The sequence below is a fragment of the Acomys minous genome, assembly GCF_964271855.1.
Source record: "Acomys minous genome assembly, chromosome: 9".
Taxonomy (NCBI): domain Eukaryota; kingdom Metazoa; phylum Chordata; class Mammalia; order Rodentia; family Muridae; genus Acomys; species Acomys minous.
Window position 1 is genome coordinate 92,517,250 of NC_140490.1, and position 20,027 is coordinate 92,537,276.

A 20,027-nucleotide genomic window follows, 5' to 3' on the forward strand; every position below is an offset into this window, starting at 1 on the left:
ACAGCTTCCCTGCTCTGCTGTGAGCTGTGGAGACTTGAATGGTCCAGATTCCAGGGTCAGCCAGTGGAGGCACCAGTGGACCATTAAAGGACAACAAAAAGAAACCAGAGTGTTTGTCTTTCTCTCTCCTGCTGCCTTGGGCAACATCGCTTGGCAGCAGGCGTGGCTCCTCCTTGGCTTCAGCTCCTGCCAGACAGGCCTGCTGTGGTTTCAGCTTCCTCAAACAGAAAGGCACTGAGGGAGTCCTGCAGATCTCAGTTGAGCCTGGCATCCAGCTATGCCTGAGGCGCTTGGCTGGGCTCTCTTTTGTGTGAGCCAAGACATCCTCTTCTTAAACTCACCCCTTCCATTATTTTTTGTCAAGCAGCAAGGAAACCATTCAAAGGGACAGACAGGTCAGATATGTTGTCAGGATGGACAATGGCGCCACAGTTAAACTTTAAGCCATTTTAACTTGCTTCCTTTCCCCCCCAACCCCCCCACCTCCTGCATCTTTTGCAACACATGGGTCTTTATTAATTTATTGTGCCAACTAGGAAGTAACTTCTCATTCATCAAGAAAGTTTTAATCTCTCTCTCTCTCTCTTTTTTTTTTTTTTTTTTTTTTTTTTTTTTTTTTTTGAGACTGGGTTTCTCTGTGTAGCCTTGGCTGTCCTGGACTCACTTTGTAAACCAGGCTGGCCTTGGACTCATAGAGATCCACCTGCCTCTGCCTCCCTGAGTGCTGGGATTAAAGTTGTGCGCCAACATACCAGGTAGAGTTTTAGTATTCTTAAATCGTTATAATGAAACAGATAAATTACTACCTAGTGCACAACAGATGTGGAAATTCATGGTGGAAGTGACTTCCACAGTGACCTATGGAAGAGCCAAGGCAATGTGGCCTTCATTCTTTTTGAAATGGAGAAAGCAAGGACGATGATGATGATGATGATGATGATGATGATGTGTGTGTGTGTGTGTGTGTGTGTGTGTGTGTGTGTGTGTACACATTCATGTGCTATGTTTTGAAGTCTAGGACTCTCTGTATAGCCCAGGCTGGTCCAAAAATCATAATCCTCCTGATACCAAAGATTTTCAAGTGGTATAAATGTGAGGATTCAGGTTGAACTGCAAGCAGATTTCAACAGGCGTGGCCGTGTAAGGCCATTTGGAGAGACGCTGCAGGCCTAGAGCACTGCACAGCACAGCTGCGGGAGTTGCCACTTGTCTAGAGTAGGTTGTGAATGGTGTCCCCTCAAGCCATGCAATGTGCAGCCTGAGTCATAGGGACAAGGTGAGAGTATGAAGATATGGCTCCTGAGAGGCCATTGTCCTCCAGGGGAAAGCCAAAAATTTGGACATGAAAGAAAGAGAGATGAACGTAAGACACATTCTAAAATAATTTGAGAGTTTAGTTGAGGGGAAAGAAAGAAAGAAAGAGAAATTAACAGAAATAAGGAAGTCAAGAGGAACTATGTTTTTCCTGGGGATGTTCTTTATTTGATAAGGGATACTTAGGCCGTGATGGAAGAAGGCCAATGGCTAGGAACAAATGAATTGGGCCTCAGAGAAGTTGGCTTGCAAATAAACATCTAGAAAATATTCACAAAGAAATAGTACTGGAGCCCAGGGTTTCCAAGAAACTGCTGAGAAGGGATATTTGTTGGAAGAGGGCCAAGGAATGGTCCTCTGGGGACAGCTACATGGACAGAACTGAGGAAGAAGGCAGGTCAGAGAACAGCAGTCAGTGGCCATGATGCAAATACTCAGAGCTGCTACCGGAACACCAAATGGCATCTCTTAAAGGGCAAGCTACTCCCCTTGTCACTGACTCACTCCCCGGGATGGAACCTCCAGCCTCGGACCCGTGAAAGGAGACCAGATAGCCAGTACATGTGTAGCATGAACAAAATACCATCAAGACACTTAAGAGTTTCTGCAGCACAGCCTGGCCCATCAGGCCCAGTACAAGGTGGAACCTTAGGACCAAAGCACTACAGACTAACAAAAGAGAGAAGGCAGCATTGATCAAAGACTCTGAAAATGTTTGTAGTATTAAAGCGAAAAGATGGGAAACCTACCCAGTACAAAGTATTGAATGGGGGGGGGAGGGCTTGGGGAAGGGCAACTTTAGAATTTGGGGGAAAGAGAGAAGCTGAAGACGTGAGGTCATGGTCATTGGTGGCTCTGAAGCAGTCCAAAGGCTGAGCTACCCCTGTGCACGCTGGTATACTACCGAATGGTACACTGGATATGTGGCCGACATACTTATCCTTTAAGACATTCTATGGCCGGCATTACCAGAATGTTCTTTCTGCCTGGTAGAATCACCTAGCAAGAGATACCCAGCTGACAAGCGGGGCTTCTGTCTGAGATGATTTAGTGCCCAGCTTTCCTCTCTGTGTGGAGCGGTTTTTGTTCAATTGTGCTGTTATATCAGAATATAATAGGCTGGGTTACTTTTAAGTTGGCTTTTAAAAAAAAATGCATTTCTCACCATTGTGCAAGCTATGAAGTCCTAGATCAAAGCGCCAGAAGACTTGGGACTCTGTAAAGATTCGTTCTCGGCATCTTGTTATTGTGTCCTATGGAAAGGAATGGAGTGAAGATGGAGCGCTCGTGCGCTGATCACTTTCCAACACTCACACGCTGTTTCGACATGAGTTTTCAGGGAACTCAGACATTTAAAATGGTGTAGAGAAATGAAGAAACAGCTTCCTGGTGCCTTGGTCCCTTCGTCCTAAATGGAGATCGTATTAGAAAGCCCAGCAGTGGGTTACTAGGCATAAAGCATTCAGAACAATGTCTGGCCTAAAGGGGTGTGCTCTCTAATCCTTTCAAGTTTTAGGAAGTCGTTCCCTTAGGTGGTGAAATCTGTCTGGTTTTACAATCAACGTGAATAAGGAAGGCACTGCAGAGCAATAAAGGTCTGCAAAGAGTGGGTAAGGCAAGAGAAAAATAAGGGCATTTAAACATCACTCCCTCCCGGCCTTGGAGCTGCCTGCCGTTCAATAGAAATCAATCTTGATTTACCCAACACAGTTGTGTTGTTTTATCTAATAGAAAACAATCAAAGACTCAGAACAAGCTTTAAAAAAACAAGTCCTTGAACACTTCAAAGGAGTCACTGAAATTCACATTGGGGCAGAATTTAAGAGATAAACATGACTGAGTTCTATCAGATAAACTCTGACCGCTGGGCACGGTCAAACTGTAGCTATAAAACACTAATCCTTTAACACAGTTAACTAATCCATTGTTTATTTACATAACTCTCAAGAGCCCCCGTGACCCACGACTGGTTTTGGTTTTTTTTGGTTTGGTTTGGGTTTTTTTTTTTTTTTTTTTTTTTTTTTGGCATTATCATCGTATAGAAGTAGAAGTGGCGCAGGCGGTGATGGCGCGCGCCTTTAATCCCAGCACTCAGGAGGCTGAGGCAGGCGGATCGCTGTGAGTTCAAGGCCAGCCTGGTCTACAAAGCGAGTCCAGGACAGCCAAGGCTACACAGAGAAACCCTGTCTCGAAAAACCAAAAAAAAAAAAAAAAAAAAAAAAAAAAAAAAGTAGAAGTGGCACCTCCAGAATTTAGGAAGCACGTTAGTCAGCTTCGCACTGCTGTAACACGCATCTCACACACATCGCCTTTAGATCACAGCTTCGTGGACACTTGGCCCTGTGGCTTCGGATCTGTTGGAGGCGGTGTGTTGCAGGAGCACGTGGCTTGTCTGCTTTGTGGCTCCTAAGGAAAGGATGGGGTCCCAATAGCCCCTTCAAAGGACTGCTCCCAGAGACTAAACTTTCTCCCGTTATGTTACAGGTCCCACCATTTCCTAAGAATACCATGGGCTTGGAACCTTTTGTTTTGTTTTGTTTTTTTGTGGGTCTTTGGGGGACATCTCAAAACAATAGTTTCTTTCCCGTGATTAAAAGGGCTTTGACAGGCTACCAAGATGAGACCTGAAAGCCTATGGCCATATAGTGGGGGAGGAGGTCCCCCTCGGTCTTAGACCTAGGGAAGGGGAATAGGGTGAAAGCCGGAGGGAGGGACGAACGGGAGGATACAAGTGATGGGGTAACAATTGAGTTGTAATCTGAATGAATTAATTACATTTAAAATAAATAAATAAATAAACAGGCTTTGAAACACCTCAGTGTGGGCTTTTCAGCAAGTGATTTTCCAGGATCCAGGGATAAAACTGCCTTCGCTTACTTGAGTCTTTTATTCCTTCTTTGCAACATCCACATAGCTGAGGCTTTCCGGGCACCAAAATGCCATTTTGGATTAGATGTCTAAAGGACACATTTGGATCATATTGGCCTCAAGAACTGAAAGGTCAACGCTGGAAGTTAATGGTTCCTTAACAAAAAAGAGCTCTCTAGGAAGGTAACAGATACCAAACTCAAGCACATATTGGGCCTTTCCCCAAGGGTATAAGATAGTCTTCTAGCAAAACCCATCTGGCGCCAGCTTCTGCTGAGAATCCATTCTTTGTTCTGACACAGTCAGGGTCTGAAACATGTGACTTATCTGTTCACACACTGATTTGTCATGGGTAAAAAGCTGCCAAGCCATTGGTTGACTGGTGACCCTAGGCAGCAGGGGTCTGTTGCTAGAAGGTCAGTCCCCAAAGGGCGCAATAGCGGTAAACCAAACACGGTCTCTCCAGACGGAACTTGAGAACAGCACGGGGTAGGTTTTTACTTTTTGTTGCTTAGGGAAAAGGCAAAACCTAAAAAAAGCATAAGGTTGAAAAGAGAATATTCACGTGGCAGTGCACTAAGCAGGGGTGGAAAGTCTGCGGGGTGGGGCGGGGCGGGTGAGGAAAGGAGCTGGGTGAGACTCCAATCCAAGCTCCGGTGAGGCTCACTGTCCAGGTAGTATGGGGGCTGATGCCAGATTCCTGCTGTCCTTTTGGATGTGTGCGTCCAGGAAAACAAGTTGCTAGGAAACGATGGAGTGAAGTTTTTTCTTTAAGCTCAAAGAGGTGGGTTAAAGATACCAGGTCTTTTCAGGATGCTACGGGTCGCCTGGGCTACAGAGCCCCCAGGGAGTCGACTCAGAAGGACTTTTCTATGGTTCACAGTTATTCGTTTTGCAAGAGATCTTTCCTCTGTCATTTGCCAAGGCAGCAGAGATGTTGCATGGAATACCATTCCTCTTACACTTTAAAGGGGCTGGAAGGAAACACTCTACTGCTCGGTGAACTGGCGGATCTCTCACATCTGTTTTCATTAGGTAAAGGATTCTTTTCATTTCCCTATTTTTGTTTGTTTTTAAACAAAATGAAAACTTTTTTGTTGTTGTTGTTTAAAGGCAGTGAGTGCCTCATGTAGCCCTGAATAGATTTGTACTATGTAGCCGAGGCTGGTGTTGAACTTCTGACCATCCTGCCTCAGCCTCCGAGGTGCTGGGGATTACGAGTGTAGAACTTGACACCCAGCTCTGTAGTGTACTTGGTAGTGTTGGGGTGCAGTTTAATATGAATGGGTGCAGGGAAGAGAGACCAATCTTTAGTGGCACAGGAAATACAGTTAGAGAAACAGCCTTATATCCAAGATGTGTGTCTTAAGTTCCAATCCAATGGCTTACCCAGAGGAAGCTCAAATTCATTTCCTGTTCAACCACTTACTGAGGACTTGATGCTTGCTGTTCTGTTTTCTGAGTAGCAATCCTCAGACCCAACCGTCTCTTGTTTTTCAGGTTCAAACAGATACTAAAACACTGGTGAGTTTTGTTCTTGCTTCTGTTTGTTTGATTCATCTTTCGTTGGGCTCTAGATCCAAAGCAATATGAGAAAACACAAACTGTTCTCATGAAGGCATTTTTGAAAAACAAAACAAAACAAAACAAAAAGTCCTGAGTGGATAACAGTTTAAAAGAAAATTGTGTGTGTGTGTGTGTGTGTGTGTGTGTGTGTGTGTGCTTTGTTTTGTTTTGTTTTGTTGTTGTTTCTTTTGTTTTGCTTTTTGGTTTTTCAAGATAGAGTTTCTCTGTGTAACAGTCCTATCCTGGACTCACTTTTATAGATCAAGCTGGCTTCAAACTCACAGCGATCCTCCTGCCTCTGCCTCCTGAGTGCTGTGTGGTTTTACCTGAGGCACGGTTATAAAGTGCATGGCCTCCTTAAGCATTGTGGATGGCTCATCACCAAACATCTAGCACCTTGCTGAGCTTTGGAGTAAACGCCGAGTGCTAAGGAAGCATTCAGAAAGACTTGTTTGCTGAATAAGCCACTGGATGGACTGATGTCTACTGCTTTAGAACCAATCGTAAACATAGATTAGCCCAGGATATGTGCTGGACTCCAGCCGCATGGATTGAGCGGCTCTGTTGAAAGATGCAGTACTTGGTGTGTCAGCGAACACCCGGGCTGACTGTTGGCATGACGGTCTTGTGGTCTGTGTACAGTTCACCCTTGTTCATTCAAATGCTGAGTTCTCTACCCCACGATCTGGTTTCAACCCAGACATTGCATTGTAATATTTCTTATAAGTATCTCCCCATCTCAGGTGTGTGTAAACATGCCACCATTTGTTCTCTGTCTTGCCAATAAAAGCCAACTAGCCAATGCTGAGCAATACAGGGAATAGGGTGGGACATCCTGGTCCAGTGAGGGGAGGGAGGAGAGAGAGCAGGAAGGGCAGGAGGGATGCACATAGAGAAGACCGGGAAACACCAGAAGAAATGAACTGGGCCTAGGAGATGAGTTAAAAGCAAGTATAATGTGGGAAATCTGAATGGGAGGAAAATATACTATCTTGGAGGTTTAGGATGGAGTAATTATTGCGCAGCATTGTACTATAGGCTAACTAAACATATCCTGGTCTCTCTGTGTGGCTATTTAGGTATATAGCTATTTAAGGAGTAACAGGTGATTTATTAAAATAATACATCAATATTAAGAATTAGTAATCAGCCGGGCATGGTGGCGCACGCCTTTAATCCCAGCACTCGGGAGGCAGAGGCAGGCGGATCGCTGTGAGTTCGAGGCCAGCCTGGTCTACAAAGCGAGTCCAGGACAGCCAAGGATACACAGAGAAACCCTGTCTTGAAAAACCAAAAAAAAAAAAAAAAAAAAAAAAAAAAAAGAATTAGCAATCATTCAACAGATAACTGTCTCTCTTGCTTTGACTTCTTCCTGCTTCAACGTTGTCTTAAAGAATTAAAACTGCCCATATCAACAGCTGCCTGGCCTGAGTTCTCAGATCTATTCGGTGTGGGGATAGAAAGGGTGGTAACAACGCACTAGCTAAGTCAAGTCAACGTGGTATGAGTAGCCTCTTGCTACATGAAATATTTTAAAATAAGCCTGGATGGTAATTCTCTAAAAACACTACAGTCCCTAAACATCCACACAACTGAAGAAATCTGTCACTTCAGGACCTCTTATTACCGCACTCTTTTCTTCTCAAAAAAAAAAAAAAAAAAAAGTGAGGTTATGTTTGCTTTTCTAATCCAACCTTGGCATTTTCTCCAGAAAATTCTTGTGCTGGCGTGGGCCTACAGAATGAAGCCTGAAGTTCATTTTACATATGGAGAGTTTGTTTCCACCACTGATATCTTCTTTCTTTTTTTTTTCCCCTTCCACATTTAGGTGCCATGTTAAACACAAGATGAGCTGGCAGTCCCAGTCCATTTATGTGTGTGTGTGGGGGGGGCAGTTAGACAATGGAAAATTCCACTGCTACGTTCAACACAGTGAAAATCTAAAGTAAGAAGAGCACAGTAAGTGTGCACCGAAGCCTGAAGGATCTGGAAGCCTTTGAGTGATATTCAGACTGACACATGAAGGGCAGTGCTGACCCAACCAGGTCAAGTAAGGTGAGAGAGAGGAGTGAAGTGGAGGGAACAGCCTCCTGGCTCTCGCCTCCTGCTGGGATACCCTCTCAACACTCCTAACCGCCTTCCTTTCTTAGCCTGCCCTTAAGCCTCAGAGGTTCCAGATTTCAAAGGGTGTCATTCTCAGCAGGGATGATTAAAAGAAGAAGAAGAAGAAAGAAAAGAAAATACCTGTAAGGCCTCCTGGGGCTTCCTGAACTTCAGAAATTGCTCATGCTGGTGCTTAAGAGAAATGGAAATCATTTCAAATTGCAGTTTGGATTTTATTATGTCAAAGCTTGGGGTGCTAAATGCCACCTTTCACTCCCAGTACACAACAACTCATCACATGCCTTGCGTCCACGCAGCATGTAACTGCTTCTGTGGCACACAGCTGAGTCACATCGTCAAGGCTGTACTTTATCCCTTTTGTAAAAAGTATGAAACCTGCTGACCCAATAGGATCACTAGTTATTATAGACATTTTTTTAAATAGAGGAAAGTTTAGGGGATACCTATGTCGCCTTTCACCAACATCTACTTCCACTATATTATCTGGACATTTAATTGATATTAAATTCTGTAGCACATTTAACTTGTTTTCTCTGATTCATTCACTTACCTGTGATAATTACAGAGCACTTTTGTTCTTCTGTCCTGGGGACCTAATGCAACCGTTCATTGTTGTAATAAGAGTGTTTTAAAAATAGGAAGGTATTTTTATAATTAAATTAAACTAAAACTTAAGAATAAGCTAATATCTAAATCTCATCATTTACAATGCTTACAAAAGGGTTATTAATTAAAAACAATTACACTGAGACTTTTTTTAAGAATGTAAAAAAGCAGAAGTAATGAAAAGATCTCCAAAAAGGTCATACATAAATCCTATTTCCTGGCTCGCATTACCATAAAGAGCAATTCAACATTTTATGGGAGAATATTAGTGGTTTAAAAAAAAACAACAAGTCAGTGACATGACTCAGTAGGCAAAGGCACTTGTCACCAAGCCAGATGACAAGCTCATTCTCTATAACCCATATGATAGAGAGAATGCTTGCAAAGTGTCCTCTGGCCTTCACACATGTGCACCCACACGCAGAAAACAAATGTGATATATATATATATATATATATGCTCTTTAAATAAACTTCAAGTATTCAGTTGCAGTAGACACTTTACATACATTAAGTAACTCTCTTAGTTTCCTCACATACTGAACGTGGGTTCTGGGTTGGAAAGACGGCACAGGGAATGAAGATGCTTGCTGTGCAAGCCTGGCCGCCGGTGTTTGATCCTTGGAACTCAACATACAGCCAAAGAGAACTGACTCTACAAAGCTGTCCTCTGACTGCCACACATGCACTGAGGTTTATGCCCTCAGCCATATGCATGGCATACACATATACAAATAAAAAATTAAAAAATGAAAAACCTTTAGTCCCAGCACTCGGGAGGCATTGGCAGGTGGATTGCTGTGAGTTTGAGGCCAGCCTGGTCTATAAAGGAAGTGCAGGATAGGCAAGGGTACACAGAGAAACCCTGTCTCAAAAAACCAAAAATAAATAAATAAATAAATAAATAAATAACCAAGCCCATTCATTTAAGGAGCAGTCGGACTGCTGCGGCATAGTCTGGTGCTTTGTATTTAACTAATTGCTTGTCCCTTGGTCTAAGAGCAAGTGCTCACTTACACCAAGCGATGCTGTATAACCTAGACTTCCAAATTATCCCTGATTGGCCAATAAAAATGCCTGGGAGGGGCAGAAGAGAGGCAGGTGGAGCCAAGCTGTGCAGGTTTGGAGGACCTGAGGATTACGGGAGAGAGAAGGGGGAGAGAGGTGCAGGAGAGGTAGAAGAAAGAATCAGACCGTGGCCGGGAGGAGCTTGCTCTGTAGATTGGAGAGAAGCAGACCCAGATGGAAAATATGTACAAGTAGTTGTGGGGGTTTGGGATGGGAAGTAGCCCAGATAGGAATGATTAGAGCAAATGACTTGGGATGTGCGCCTTGGAGATAACAAGGTAGCGGATGGGGTTTAGACCTGCCTAGCACCCAGAGGTTAAGGCTATTAAAAACCTTAACAGGTGTCTGTGGACTTTTATTTCTATAATAGCAGGTTAAGGGATAACTGCTTCCTAACAATCATATGCATCAATATTAAATATTAATAATTTCTACAACCTTGGACACATTTGTTATGAAGAGGAAAATGGGGGAAGCGGTGGAGACTTACCTGACGAGGAAGGATGGCAATATGGAGCCCTAAATAACACCGGATGTTTGAAAAAGATATAGAGAATTATATTATTTTATGACTAAAATTATACACATATAAGGAGAGAGAGAGAGAGAGAGAGAGAGAGAGAGAGAGAGAGAGAGAGAGAGAGAGAGAGAGAGAGAGAGAGAGAGACTAGTTACACTGGTTGGGGTGGCAATGCTCCCCATATCCTTAAAACACTAGACTATTAAAAACCCCAGGGTCAGGCATGGAAAACTCCCTTTTGAGTTGTTGGTCAGAGGATTCCAAGACAACTCTCTCTCCCCGCCCCCCCCATACACCCCACGCCTTCGTCCTTGGTAACATCCTATTGCACCCACTTGGGACACAGGAGGAACTTCCGGCTAGTAGTCATCTAAGCCCTAACTGCATTCGGTGCTTATTCTCACATCCAGAGGTTAGTGTCGCTCTCACCCCTCATCAAAGCAGCTTCTCTGTGCAGCCGACGGAGTGCATTACAGAAAGCTACAATCCGTCAAAAGGTGGCGCTCAGCTCGACATGGCAAGCTTGCCCCCCATTAATACACTTACAATACGACCTCTATTCTACATTTAAAGCTCAGCGAATAGCCGGCCGCGATGGCGCACACCTGTAATCCCAGCACTCTGGGAGGCAGAGGCAGGCAGATCTCTGTGAGTGTGAGGCCAGCCTGGTCTGTAAAGTGAGTCCAGGACAGCCAAGGCTACAAAGAGAAACTGTATCTCGGGGTGGGGTGGGGGTGGGGGTGGGAAGGAGCTCGGGGAACATGACAGAAGAGTGGGCAGAAAGACTGTAAAATCCAAAGGACCAGACTTCTACTGCAACAGCCTATTCTAAAGGAAGAGAAAGAGGAAGTGACATGAGGATTGTGTGTGTGTGTGTGTGTGTGTGTGTGTGTGTGTGTGTGTGTGTGGCGGGGGAGGGGTTATGGTTCTGGAAGAAATTGGAGGGGAGAGTGGGAATAAACACAACCACTGTGTATAAAATTCCCTATGAGTAAAAAGTACAAAACGCCTACTATGTGCCAATCTTCATTTTAGGTAAACAGCACAGCTACAACTCCTGCCTTCCCAGTGATTCTAAGTGTAGTCAAGGGATGACTTATCTCATGGAATCCCTGGAAATCCTGGTGGTGCCTAACTTAAAGTATTTTGTGGAATTTTGTTCAAGGCCCAAAGATTTTGAATATAATATCCATCTTATTCTCTCCCCCACTGGAGGCTGACACTGTTGTTCATTAGAGGCAAATAGTTATACACGAGTTCAATTTACTCTATTTGTTCATACCTTTGTAATACGTGTAATAATTTAAGGAGACATAAATCTGATATGAAATCATAGAAGGCAGGACACAGATGTTCATTTTAATTGTGTGTACTGAGGCTGTATCAGCAACCAGTACTTGAACCAGTCCCATCTAAGGGTAGAAAGACAGAAATACATCATCTTCATAACTGTTTCTTCAAGATTGTGTTTTTTCAACATAAACACTACAGATGTTGCCAAACCACTTAATAAAATGTCTGCAGTCTTATATTTACTCAAAAAGGCTTTAAGTGTTCCTGACGTTTTCTAAAATGCCATAAAACTAATCTACATTAAATTGTTTACATCTATTAAAAGCTAGGGAACATAAAACTTTACTTATGATTCGGGGTTTTATTCTTGGAAAGAACACAGGAAATACATACTAGATTAACTGCTTTTTAATAATGCTTTAGTCATAAAAACAGATATAAAAGGACAAGGATTTCAAATACATTCACATTGCATCAGAGTATGAAACTGAAACAGGACTGTGGGACTAGGAAGTTTGAAATTCTATTAGCAGTAACTTTCTGTAAACACAGTATTGGTGTGACCTGTAGAATTTGACTTTAATCACTAATGATTTCTATTATCTCAAAGATTATTAACCATGACTCTGGTCCTTTCTGAGACAAAACCTAGGAACAATACAATAAAAACAAACTCTTCTCAATGTATGAGTTTCACGGACACAATTTCCAACATGGAGCAAATAGTCAAAATGCATTCAGAATACGCCAAAAACAAAACAAAACAAAACAAAAACCACAACCAACCAAACAAACAAACAAAAACAACCAGAGACTGGTTTATGTTTATATTTTAATACTTAATACTTGATAAAATATAAGTTAAATTGGATACAAATACTGCTGGCACACACACAAAAAAATCCACAGAATATATACAAATCCGATTCATATAGGTTCTATATGAAATGCGGATGTGAGATTACACCAGAACCTTTATTCGTTCCTTTTAAGGAAGTAACAGATTTTTAAATTAGATAGAAACAGATCACAGAAGGTATGATCTTCTCCAAACTAGTTCTTTACCCACTAAGAGCTACAAACGCAGGCTGGATGTGGTGATGCAAACCTGCAAACCAGTACTCAGAAGGCTGAGGCAGGAGCATTGCTATGAGCTCAAGGCCAGCCTGGGTTACACAGAGAATGCCAGGCAAGCCACAGCTACATAACGAAACCTTGTCTCGGAAAAACAAAACAACAATTTAATGAAATAAAAAAAAAAATTAAAAACATAGGAGCTAACACTTCAAGGTCATTCATTACTCCAAGCATCCGGATGGTGTACTTTCCAAATAGCTCACTTGAAACCCTGTGTAGAAATAATCATTTTGCTCTCCTGTTAAGTTTTATATAATCACACATTAATAAATTATAGCAAAGAAAAAATTTTAAAAAATTCCATTTTTAAGAAACCACACATTATATCCTCCAGGTATTTTAGCATTTTAGGCTTGATATTTGTTTTATTAAATATTAAACACAAAAAACCATATGTAATTTCATGCTATTGCTAAGAAATGAATACAACTGCAATAGAACTTTGTAGTGTGGCAGACTCATCAGCTCCTTTAGAAAATTCAAAACAGATTAGAAGGAATTTAAAAAATAAAAATAAAAAAGAAGAAGGAATTTAATTTTTTTTTTAATTTGTGAGAAAGGAAAAAAAAAACATTTTAGACTTATTTATTTCAGGTATGAATGTTTTGCCTGCGTGTATGTATGTGTGCCATTTGCAGGCTTCACGCCCGTGGAGGTCAGAAGAGGGCGCCAGACACCTAAAACAAGAGTTGCGGATGGTCGTGGGCCACCATGCGAGGGCCACCACGCGAGGGCTGGAAATGGACCTCAGGCCCTCTGCAAGAAAACAAGTGTTCTTCACTGCTGAGCCACCTCTCCTGCCCCATGGGACTTAATTCCTTACTCACCTAAGACCTGTTTGGGGGTGGAAACAAGGCACACAGAAAGAGATAATTCACCCTACATGACTATAGTTGGAGAAATTCCCTTTCTGCTGAAGAACAGACAAACTTGATTTTCCAAATAAATAATCTTAAAGTTAATTCTGGGATTTGTGCCAGATGTCTGGGGAGTATCTTTATTCTTGACTACCCAGCACAAAAGATAATGTTGAGAGGATTGTACAATCTACTGAGTCACAGGCTAGGCCTGCCTATAGCATAACTTAGAATTTCCTCAGAAGTTACTGATCTGGACATAGTTTATAATCCTCTAGGTGAGGGAATAACCGCTGTAAAGGGACAGCTCTTCCTCTCTGAAAGGTGTATTAGACATCGCTGATTACTAGGAACCTCTTGCACACTAGACGTCTTGCACACTAGACGTGCTTTCACAGATGTAAATACTACCATCCTCCATGCCCCGAGTGGGAGAAAGTAAACCAAGGACTTAGTGGCTTTCTGTTGTGACTCATACCAAGCAGATCTTTGGTTTTAACCATACCCCTCGGGTAAAGATGGCTGGTTTTCACATGTCTAGAGAGTGCCAGCAGCCCACTGAGATGCTTAGTCACACCATCAGTGCACTTTTGTGTATTTTGTTTTGCTTTAGAAACCGTACTTAAGGGGGCTGGGGATGAAGCTCAGTGGTGATGCTTTTTTGGCACTAACTCAAGATGCCCAGAATGGCCCCTCAGCATCGCAGAGAGAATAAAGGAATAGAGAGAGAATGGGAAGGAGGTAGAAACAGGTGGCATCTGAGTTATAACTGAGAAGTCAAAATGCCCCACACATGTCTCCAGTACGTAGCTGAAGATGACCTTGAATTTCCGATCCTCCTGCTTCCATTTCCCAAGCACTGGAATTACAAGCACAAACCACTTTACCTGGGCTTTCCTCCCCCTAAAGCTTATGAAACTGGTAATACCATAAAGTTACTTAAAAACACCCTTAAAACTTTCCAAAGCACATCAATAAACTTTAAACAGTGACAAGCCTGTACATAAATTATTTACAAGTATCCCTGTGGGTGGAAGGAGTTTATGTTGTCACTCCATCACCTGGATGTTCCTAAACAGAATCTGCCTACAGAACAGAAGCCACACACATACACTGTCTGTCCGCTGGCCACTGGAAAAGTGAGCACAGTATGGCTTTATTAATGAGGATTAACATAATTTGGAGGATCTACTTAAAACCAATAGTGTGCTATCAAAAGAAGCACAAGTCACCTGATAGAATGTGTACACAGTATCACTTTAAGGCTCTTTTAATATCATCTTAATTTTATGTGTGTGAAAGTATGTAGTATGCATGCATGCGTGTTTGCATGTGTTTAGTGTGCATATGTGCATTCATGTGTATGTGTGTGTGTACACATGTGTGCAGGTACATATGTATGTGTATATACACAGAGAGACCAGAAATTAACTTTGGGTGTCTTCCTCCTTTTTTTTTTTAAGGCAGTGTCTCTTAAGAAAGCTGAAGCTTATCAGTTTGGCTAGTCTACCCAGCCAGCTTGTTCTAGAAGATTCTGCCTCATTCTTCTGAGTGCTGGGACTACCGGCAGACCACCACGCCCAAACAGATTGCCTGGAGGTCCTGGGATCTGAACTCCAATCCTCAAGTCTGCACAAGAAGTGTTCTATCTGCCCAGTCCCTAATTTTAAGATCGTTAAAACATAATTGTGGTATCAAAACAAATTATTTTAATGTAAAACTCCTTACTGTATTTGTACACATAGGAAACATCTATTCACTTAAAATATTTTGATATGCCAAAAGCTACTAAATCTGTTTCCCCATCAAACTGCAGACTTCATCTAAAAATATAAGATAGAAAGTGTCTAGATTTTTATATTTTAAAAAAATCTTACTTATTATATTTCATGTTACATTTTAATAAGTTAACTTATTTGATTGTTTTTTTTTTTTTACTAAAAATATTGGTTACAAAATGCTACCAATAGTATTAAAAGCCCAGTGTAAATAAAATAAAATTTAAAAAAAAGCAGTCCCTTCTGATATGGAAAGGTTATAGAGGCTTAAATAATAAAAATTCCATTTAATCCAGAATAGTGTCAAATCAAGCAGCAGCAGCCATTGGTACTTAGGATTGCGGGACTGGGATTCCTGATCAGGAAATTAACTTAGTTGCATCTTGCAGCCCGTGTCAAACCGTTGCTAGGCTTTACTATGTACTCTTCCCTCAGTCTTCAGAGCTGGGATTATAGATAGGCAGACACTTAGGCCAAGCAAACCACTGCTGTGGGAGTGGGCACAGGAACTAGTGTTTAAGAGCGTTCGAGCTGCTGTTAGCAGATAATCCGTAGTTAATACCTAGTGAGAATTGCACCGCCTGTAGTTACAATTCCAGCAGTGTTGCTGGACTTTCACGGTTCCCTCAAGCTGCAGACTTGAGCGAGATGGTACAGAGCGACACCCATACATTTGCCTGTTAATACACAAAAAGCATGTGAGCCCTCTCCTCGACCCAGCCTTGTCCCCCGCCTCCATGTCCCCGTCTTGGCCTCGTGTCTGCAGCTCTCCAAACACAAACAGGAAGATCTTTTGCGACCCTTTTGGCTCATAGTTCTGCGCGGCCACCCTGATTTGTTACAGCGATACAAATGCGGTTATTTTCTAAGCTTCTTACTCCCAGTCATAACAAAATAATGGTCACCGTCGTCTTTTTTCTTTGCAGTAGGCTTTTTAGCTCCACCGTCTGCTCCCTTAGCAGAGGAGGGCGGTTTCCTGGCAGGAGCTGGTGACCTGCCGCTTTTGGGAGGCCCTTTAGCTGAGAGCTGGCTCTTCATGGCAGCCTGTGCAGACTTGGAGACCGTCTCCGTCTTGGCAGCAGATTGGGGGACAGTCACAATGGACAGTGGGGTACGGCCAGGAGACTTGGAAGGGCCAGGTCCCGGCATCCGGCCGGTACCCTTACTGTGAGGTTGTTTTTTGGCAACAGCAACCGCATTCTTACCTTCCGGTTCCTGAGCGGCCCTTGCAGAGGACACTGAACAGCCGGAAGCGGCATGATTTAAATTCAAGGTAGACGGAAGTCTTTGGGCTGGGTCTGCCCTTGATTTTAGGGTTCGCTCAGGTGGCTGTGACTGTGTCCCTAAGCCTATGGCTCTGCTTTTAGCACTGGGTTTTGTCACTTTTGCAGGGGACTGGAAAGCGGAAGGAGGGTTAGGCCTGCCATGCGTGGTTCCTTTCGGCAGCTTCGGGCACTTTGATGATAAATTTGTAGGTGACTCATCCCTAGAAGGAAGATGATTGTGTTTCAGGTGCTTTGGTTCGGTTTTCCCAGAAGACTTACTTGGCAAGAGCCTAGACTTAGACAGATCTCTCGGCTTCTGGGCTGGAATGCCCTTGGCCTTGGCAGTCTTGGGGAACGTGACGCAGTTTCTCACCGACCCTGTCGCACACTGCGCGGCGCTCGCTTTACCCGCTGGGTTTAGAGATGCCGGGGAGGAGGAAACGCTGTTGTGGGGAGCATGCGGCTTTTTTGCTACGCCCTTCAAAGATGCGACCTTGGGATGGGAAACCGATGCTGGAGAATCCGGAAGTTTAGAATGGGTAGAGGACAGCGACATTAGATTACTTTTTCCTGACGCTGCAGGTGGCAACACACCTGGTGGCCGCGCCTGCTTCTCCTTGCTCTTTGGAACACTCACCGGCGTGCCAGGCTTTAAATTTTGTTTCTGAAACATGCTAACTGCTGACAAAGGGTTCATTTCAGGAGGCTGAGGCGTCCTGGCAGGCACGTCTGGCACACTTTCATTAGAAACTCCTTTTTGAAATGCTAAAATTTTTTGTTCTAGTGTAGCAAACTGCAGTATTCGACAGGGGTCATACTTCAGCAAAAATCCTTGCAGGGTATCCCAGCCTCCACCAACACGGACCATTACGTGTTTCCCATGAAGCATCTGACCCCAAAATGAAAGTAAAAAACAAAACGGTGAAAGTGTGAAACTTAGACTTTCAATTTGTTTACAATCATGATCTGCATTTTCTATGACCTGTGAAATGCTGAGTATTCGCCAACGGCGTCATTTCAAGTCAGCAGTCTCTTTTTTTGTATTAAAACAATAAATTTAGTATTAAATTATGCAACTGATAATAAAAACTCTCCACTTTATAATAAAAATACTTACAAATAATTTGTATCCTAAAGTCCGCAAAGTTGATATATAAAACTGAATTAGCAATATCACTCAATGGACTGAATGCCAAAAGAAGAAATCAGAGAGGAAAGAAGAAAGAAATGGAGACAGAAAAAAAGCTTCATGATAGATTAAAAAGTAATTAGAAAAAATAATGATAAGAGACTTGATACCCTATGAGCATATACAGGGGGAGGAAGTCCCACTCAGTCACAGACATAGGGGAAGGGAGTAGGGGGGAAGCGGGAGGGAGGGAGGAATGGAAGGATACAAGGGATGGGCTAACAATTGAGATGTAATATGAGTAAATTAATAAAAATAAAATAAAAATAAAAACATTAAAAAAAGAAAAAATAATGAAAATTTGTACTTGAAATTTAAAAGTTATATTCTACCAATTTCATTTTTCAACATATATAAACTATTATTAGTTTGTCTTTGCAGATAAGAATGGCTGTGAGAGATTAAGAAAATTAGGGCTAGCCTCAAACACACACAGCCCCTGGCTCTGTTAATGCAGCCCACACTGGATTTCCGCCCCTGTCCACTCAGCTGGCAGGTCCTCCCAGGCCCCGCCCACTCAGCTGGCAGGTCCTCCCATCGATAGGCGTTCTGCCTTAGACTTTAGCTCTAGTCCCATCTGTGTATATCACGTTTACACTGTAGTTAAGTGTGGCTTACTTACTCTTGGCCCTAATCAAAGAAGCCTCTCTTTCTGGTGAACAGTGGTGTGTTGGAGGTTGGTATGATGTATTTTGATGCTAATTACTGCTTGCTGTCCCTGTGACCCACCTTGCCTAAGAGCCTAACCTGTTAGTTAGATCAATAAAAGGCCTTCACACCTGGGCAGGGCAAATGGGACAGGCGTGGCTAAGGTTCCCGGGCTTCGGGAGACAAAGAGAATCTTGGCAAGAAGAGAAACCCAAGGAGAGAAGGGAAGGGGAGAGGAGGGGATGGGAGGAGAGGAGGGGGAGGGGAGGAAGGCAGGGGATGGGAGGGGAAGAGAGGAGGGGAGGGGAGAGAGAAGAAGAGGGGAGAGGATGGGAGAGGAGGACGGGAGGGGAGGAGGGGAGAGACGGGGAGAGGGGAGAGGAAGAGAGATGAGGAGGGGAGGAGGGGAGAGGAGGAAGGGGAGGAAGGTTGCAGTTGCACCATCATGCTAAAAGAAGCACGTGGTCAGCATGGATGGAGATTTGGCCCAGATGATGATAATTAGCAAATATTTGGGATGATGAATGGGAGGTAGCTTGATAGAAATTATTAGAAGCAGATGGCATGGGATTGGGTAGGGATTGCATACCTGTCCCACTATGGGAAGTAGTTTAGGGGATTAATATCTGCCCTGCCCCAGGTTAACTAAGGCTATTTTAAAATATAACAGTTGTCTGTGTCTTGGTTGATTGCTAAGGGGTTAGAAAATACCATCGTAATAATAATTATAGGCCCAATGATAAACATTATTAGTCCACACTGGTAATTTAACAGCAACAGTGCAGATTCCTGGCTGCACCGAGTGCTGAATGTGTGTGATGAGTCGGAGCTCAGCACGGACGTCACTTATGTTGTAGCATCGTCTTTTAGCAGTCCCTCTAAGTGCGGGAGACATTTTGGAAGAGGGAGTGGAAGGAGCCAGAGGACAGGACAAAGGGCTGACAAGTTTCATCCTCTGGGCAAGAGAGACACCATTGCAGTCATGGACTACCAGCTGCTGTAGATGGCCTGGTGCTGAGCCTGCACAGGACCGGGCCCCTCAGTCACAGAGGACGGGCTTTGGGAACCCTACCTCTCCCTGCTGACTGCGCGCTAAGAAAGGAAAAGGGAAGACTCTACAGTCACGTATTCCCAAGTCTCTCTCCCCGGGTTAATTTGGCTAATTAATGTTAACAGTCAATTCAACCTGACTTCTGGTTCTGTTTTTATTGTTCAGATTCAGGAAGAGGGGACATTGCCTTCACTTGTGTGCCCACTAATGACCCTACCAGGCTTCCATAAATAGTTTCAATCTACCAGCTACATAGACAACTCTAATTAAACTATGTCACAAAACAAAATCAAAAGCCATAAATTAGGGATGGGTAGGCTGATGAAACTGAGCTGACAGGGATGAGAGGCAGATAAAAGGGGATGGAGGAAAATAATCAGGATATATTACATACATGTATGGATTGATCAACAACAAAATTAGCAAACAAAAAAAATTTTTAAAGAAAGCTAATTAGAAAACAGAAGTGAATTTGGGTGTTTCTATGAGTTAGATACAGGGTGGGGATAGGCTGATCCTATGTGAAATGGAGGAAAATGCACATGGTTTAATTGTATGTTTAAGTACTTTTATATTATGTTCCTAAATTGAGAGAAAACAGCTCTTACATTATAGCAAAAGTAGAAAAAAGTCAAACAGGTGAAAATTTAATTTCCTTATCAACAAAAGGCATAAGTAATCAACTGCAATGGGACAAAGGCAGGCCACGAACATGAATACTACCAGCACACTGGTACATGACCC

General features: G+C 43.0%; 1 protein-coding gene and 1 long non-coding RNA gene across 4 annotated transcripts in view; one reads left to right on the forward strand and one right to left on the reverse strand.

Moving 5' to 3' along the window:
• The first annotated feature begins 5,007 nt into the window (after positions 1 to 5,007).
• LOC311604501 lies at positions 5,008 to 7,582 on the forward strand. Its single transcript, XR_014781523.1, has 3 exons — positions 5,008 to 5,217; positions 5,683 to 5,706; positions 7,460 to 7,582. It is a non-coding gene; the product is annotated as an uncharacterized lncRNA (long non-coding RNA).
• A 4,168-nt stretch (positions 7,583 to 11,750) lies between these two features.
• The window catches only part of GAS2L3 (growth arrest specific 2 like 3), a 37,588-nt gene continuing 29,311 nt past the window's right edge, over positions 11,751 to 20,027 (reverse strand). For all 3 annotated transcript variants that reach the window (XM_084794635.1, XM_084794636.1, XM_084794637.1), the window contains one exon: positions 11,751 to 17,284. In XM_084794635.1, the coding sequence (XP_084650761.1) occupies positions 15,989 to 17,284 (1,296 nt within the window). In that variant the 3' untranslated portion in view covers positions 11,751 to 15,988. The remainder of the gene's footprint in view (positions 17,285 to 20,027) is intronic.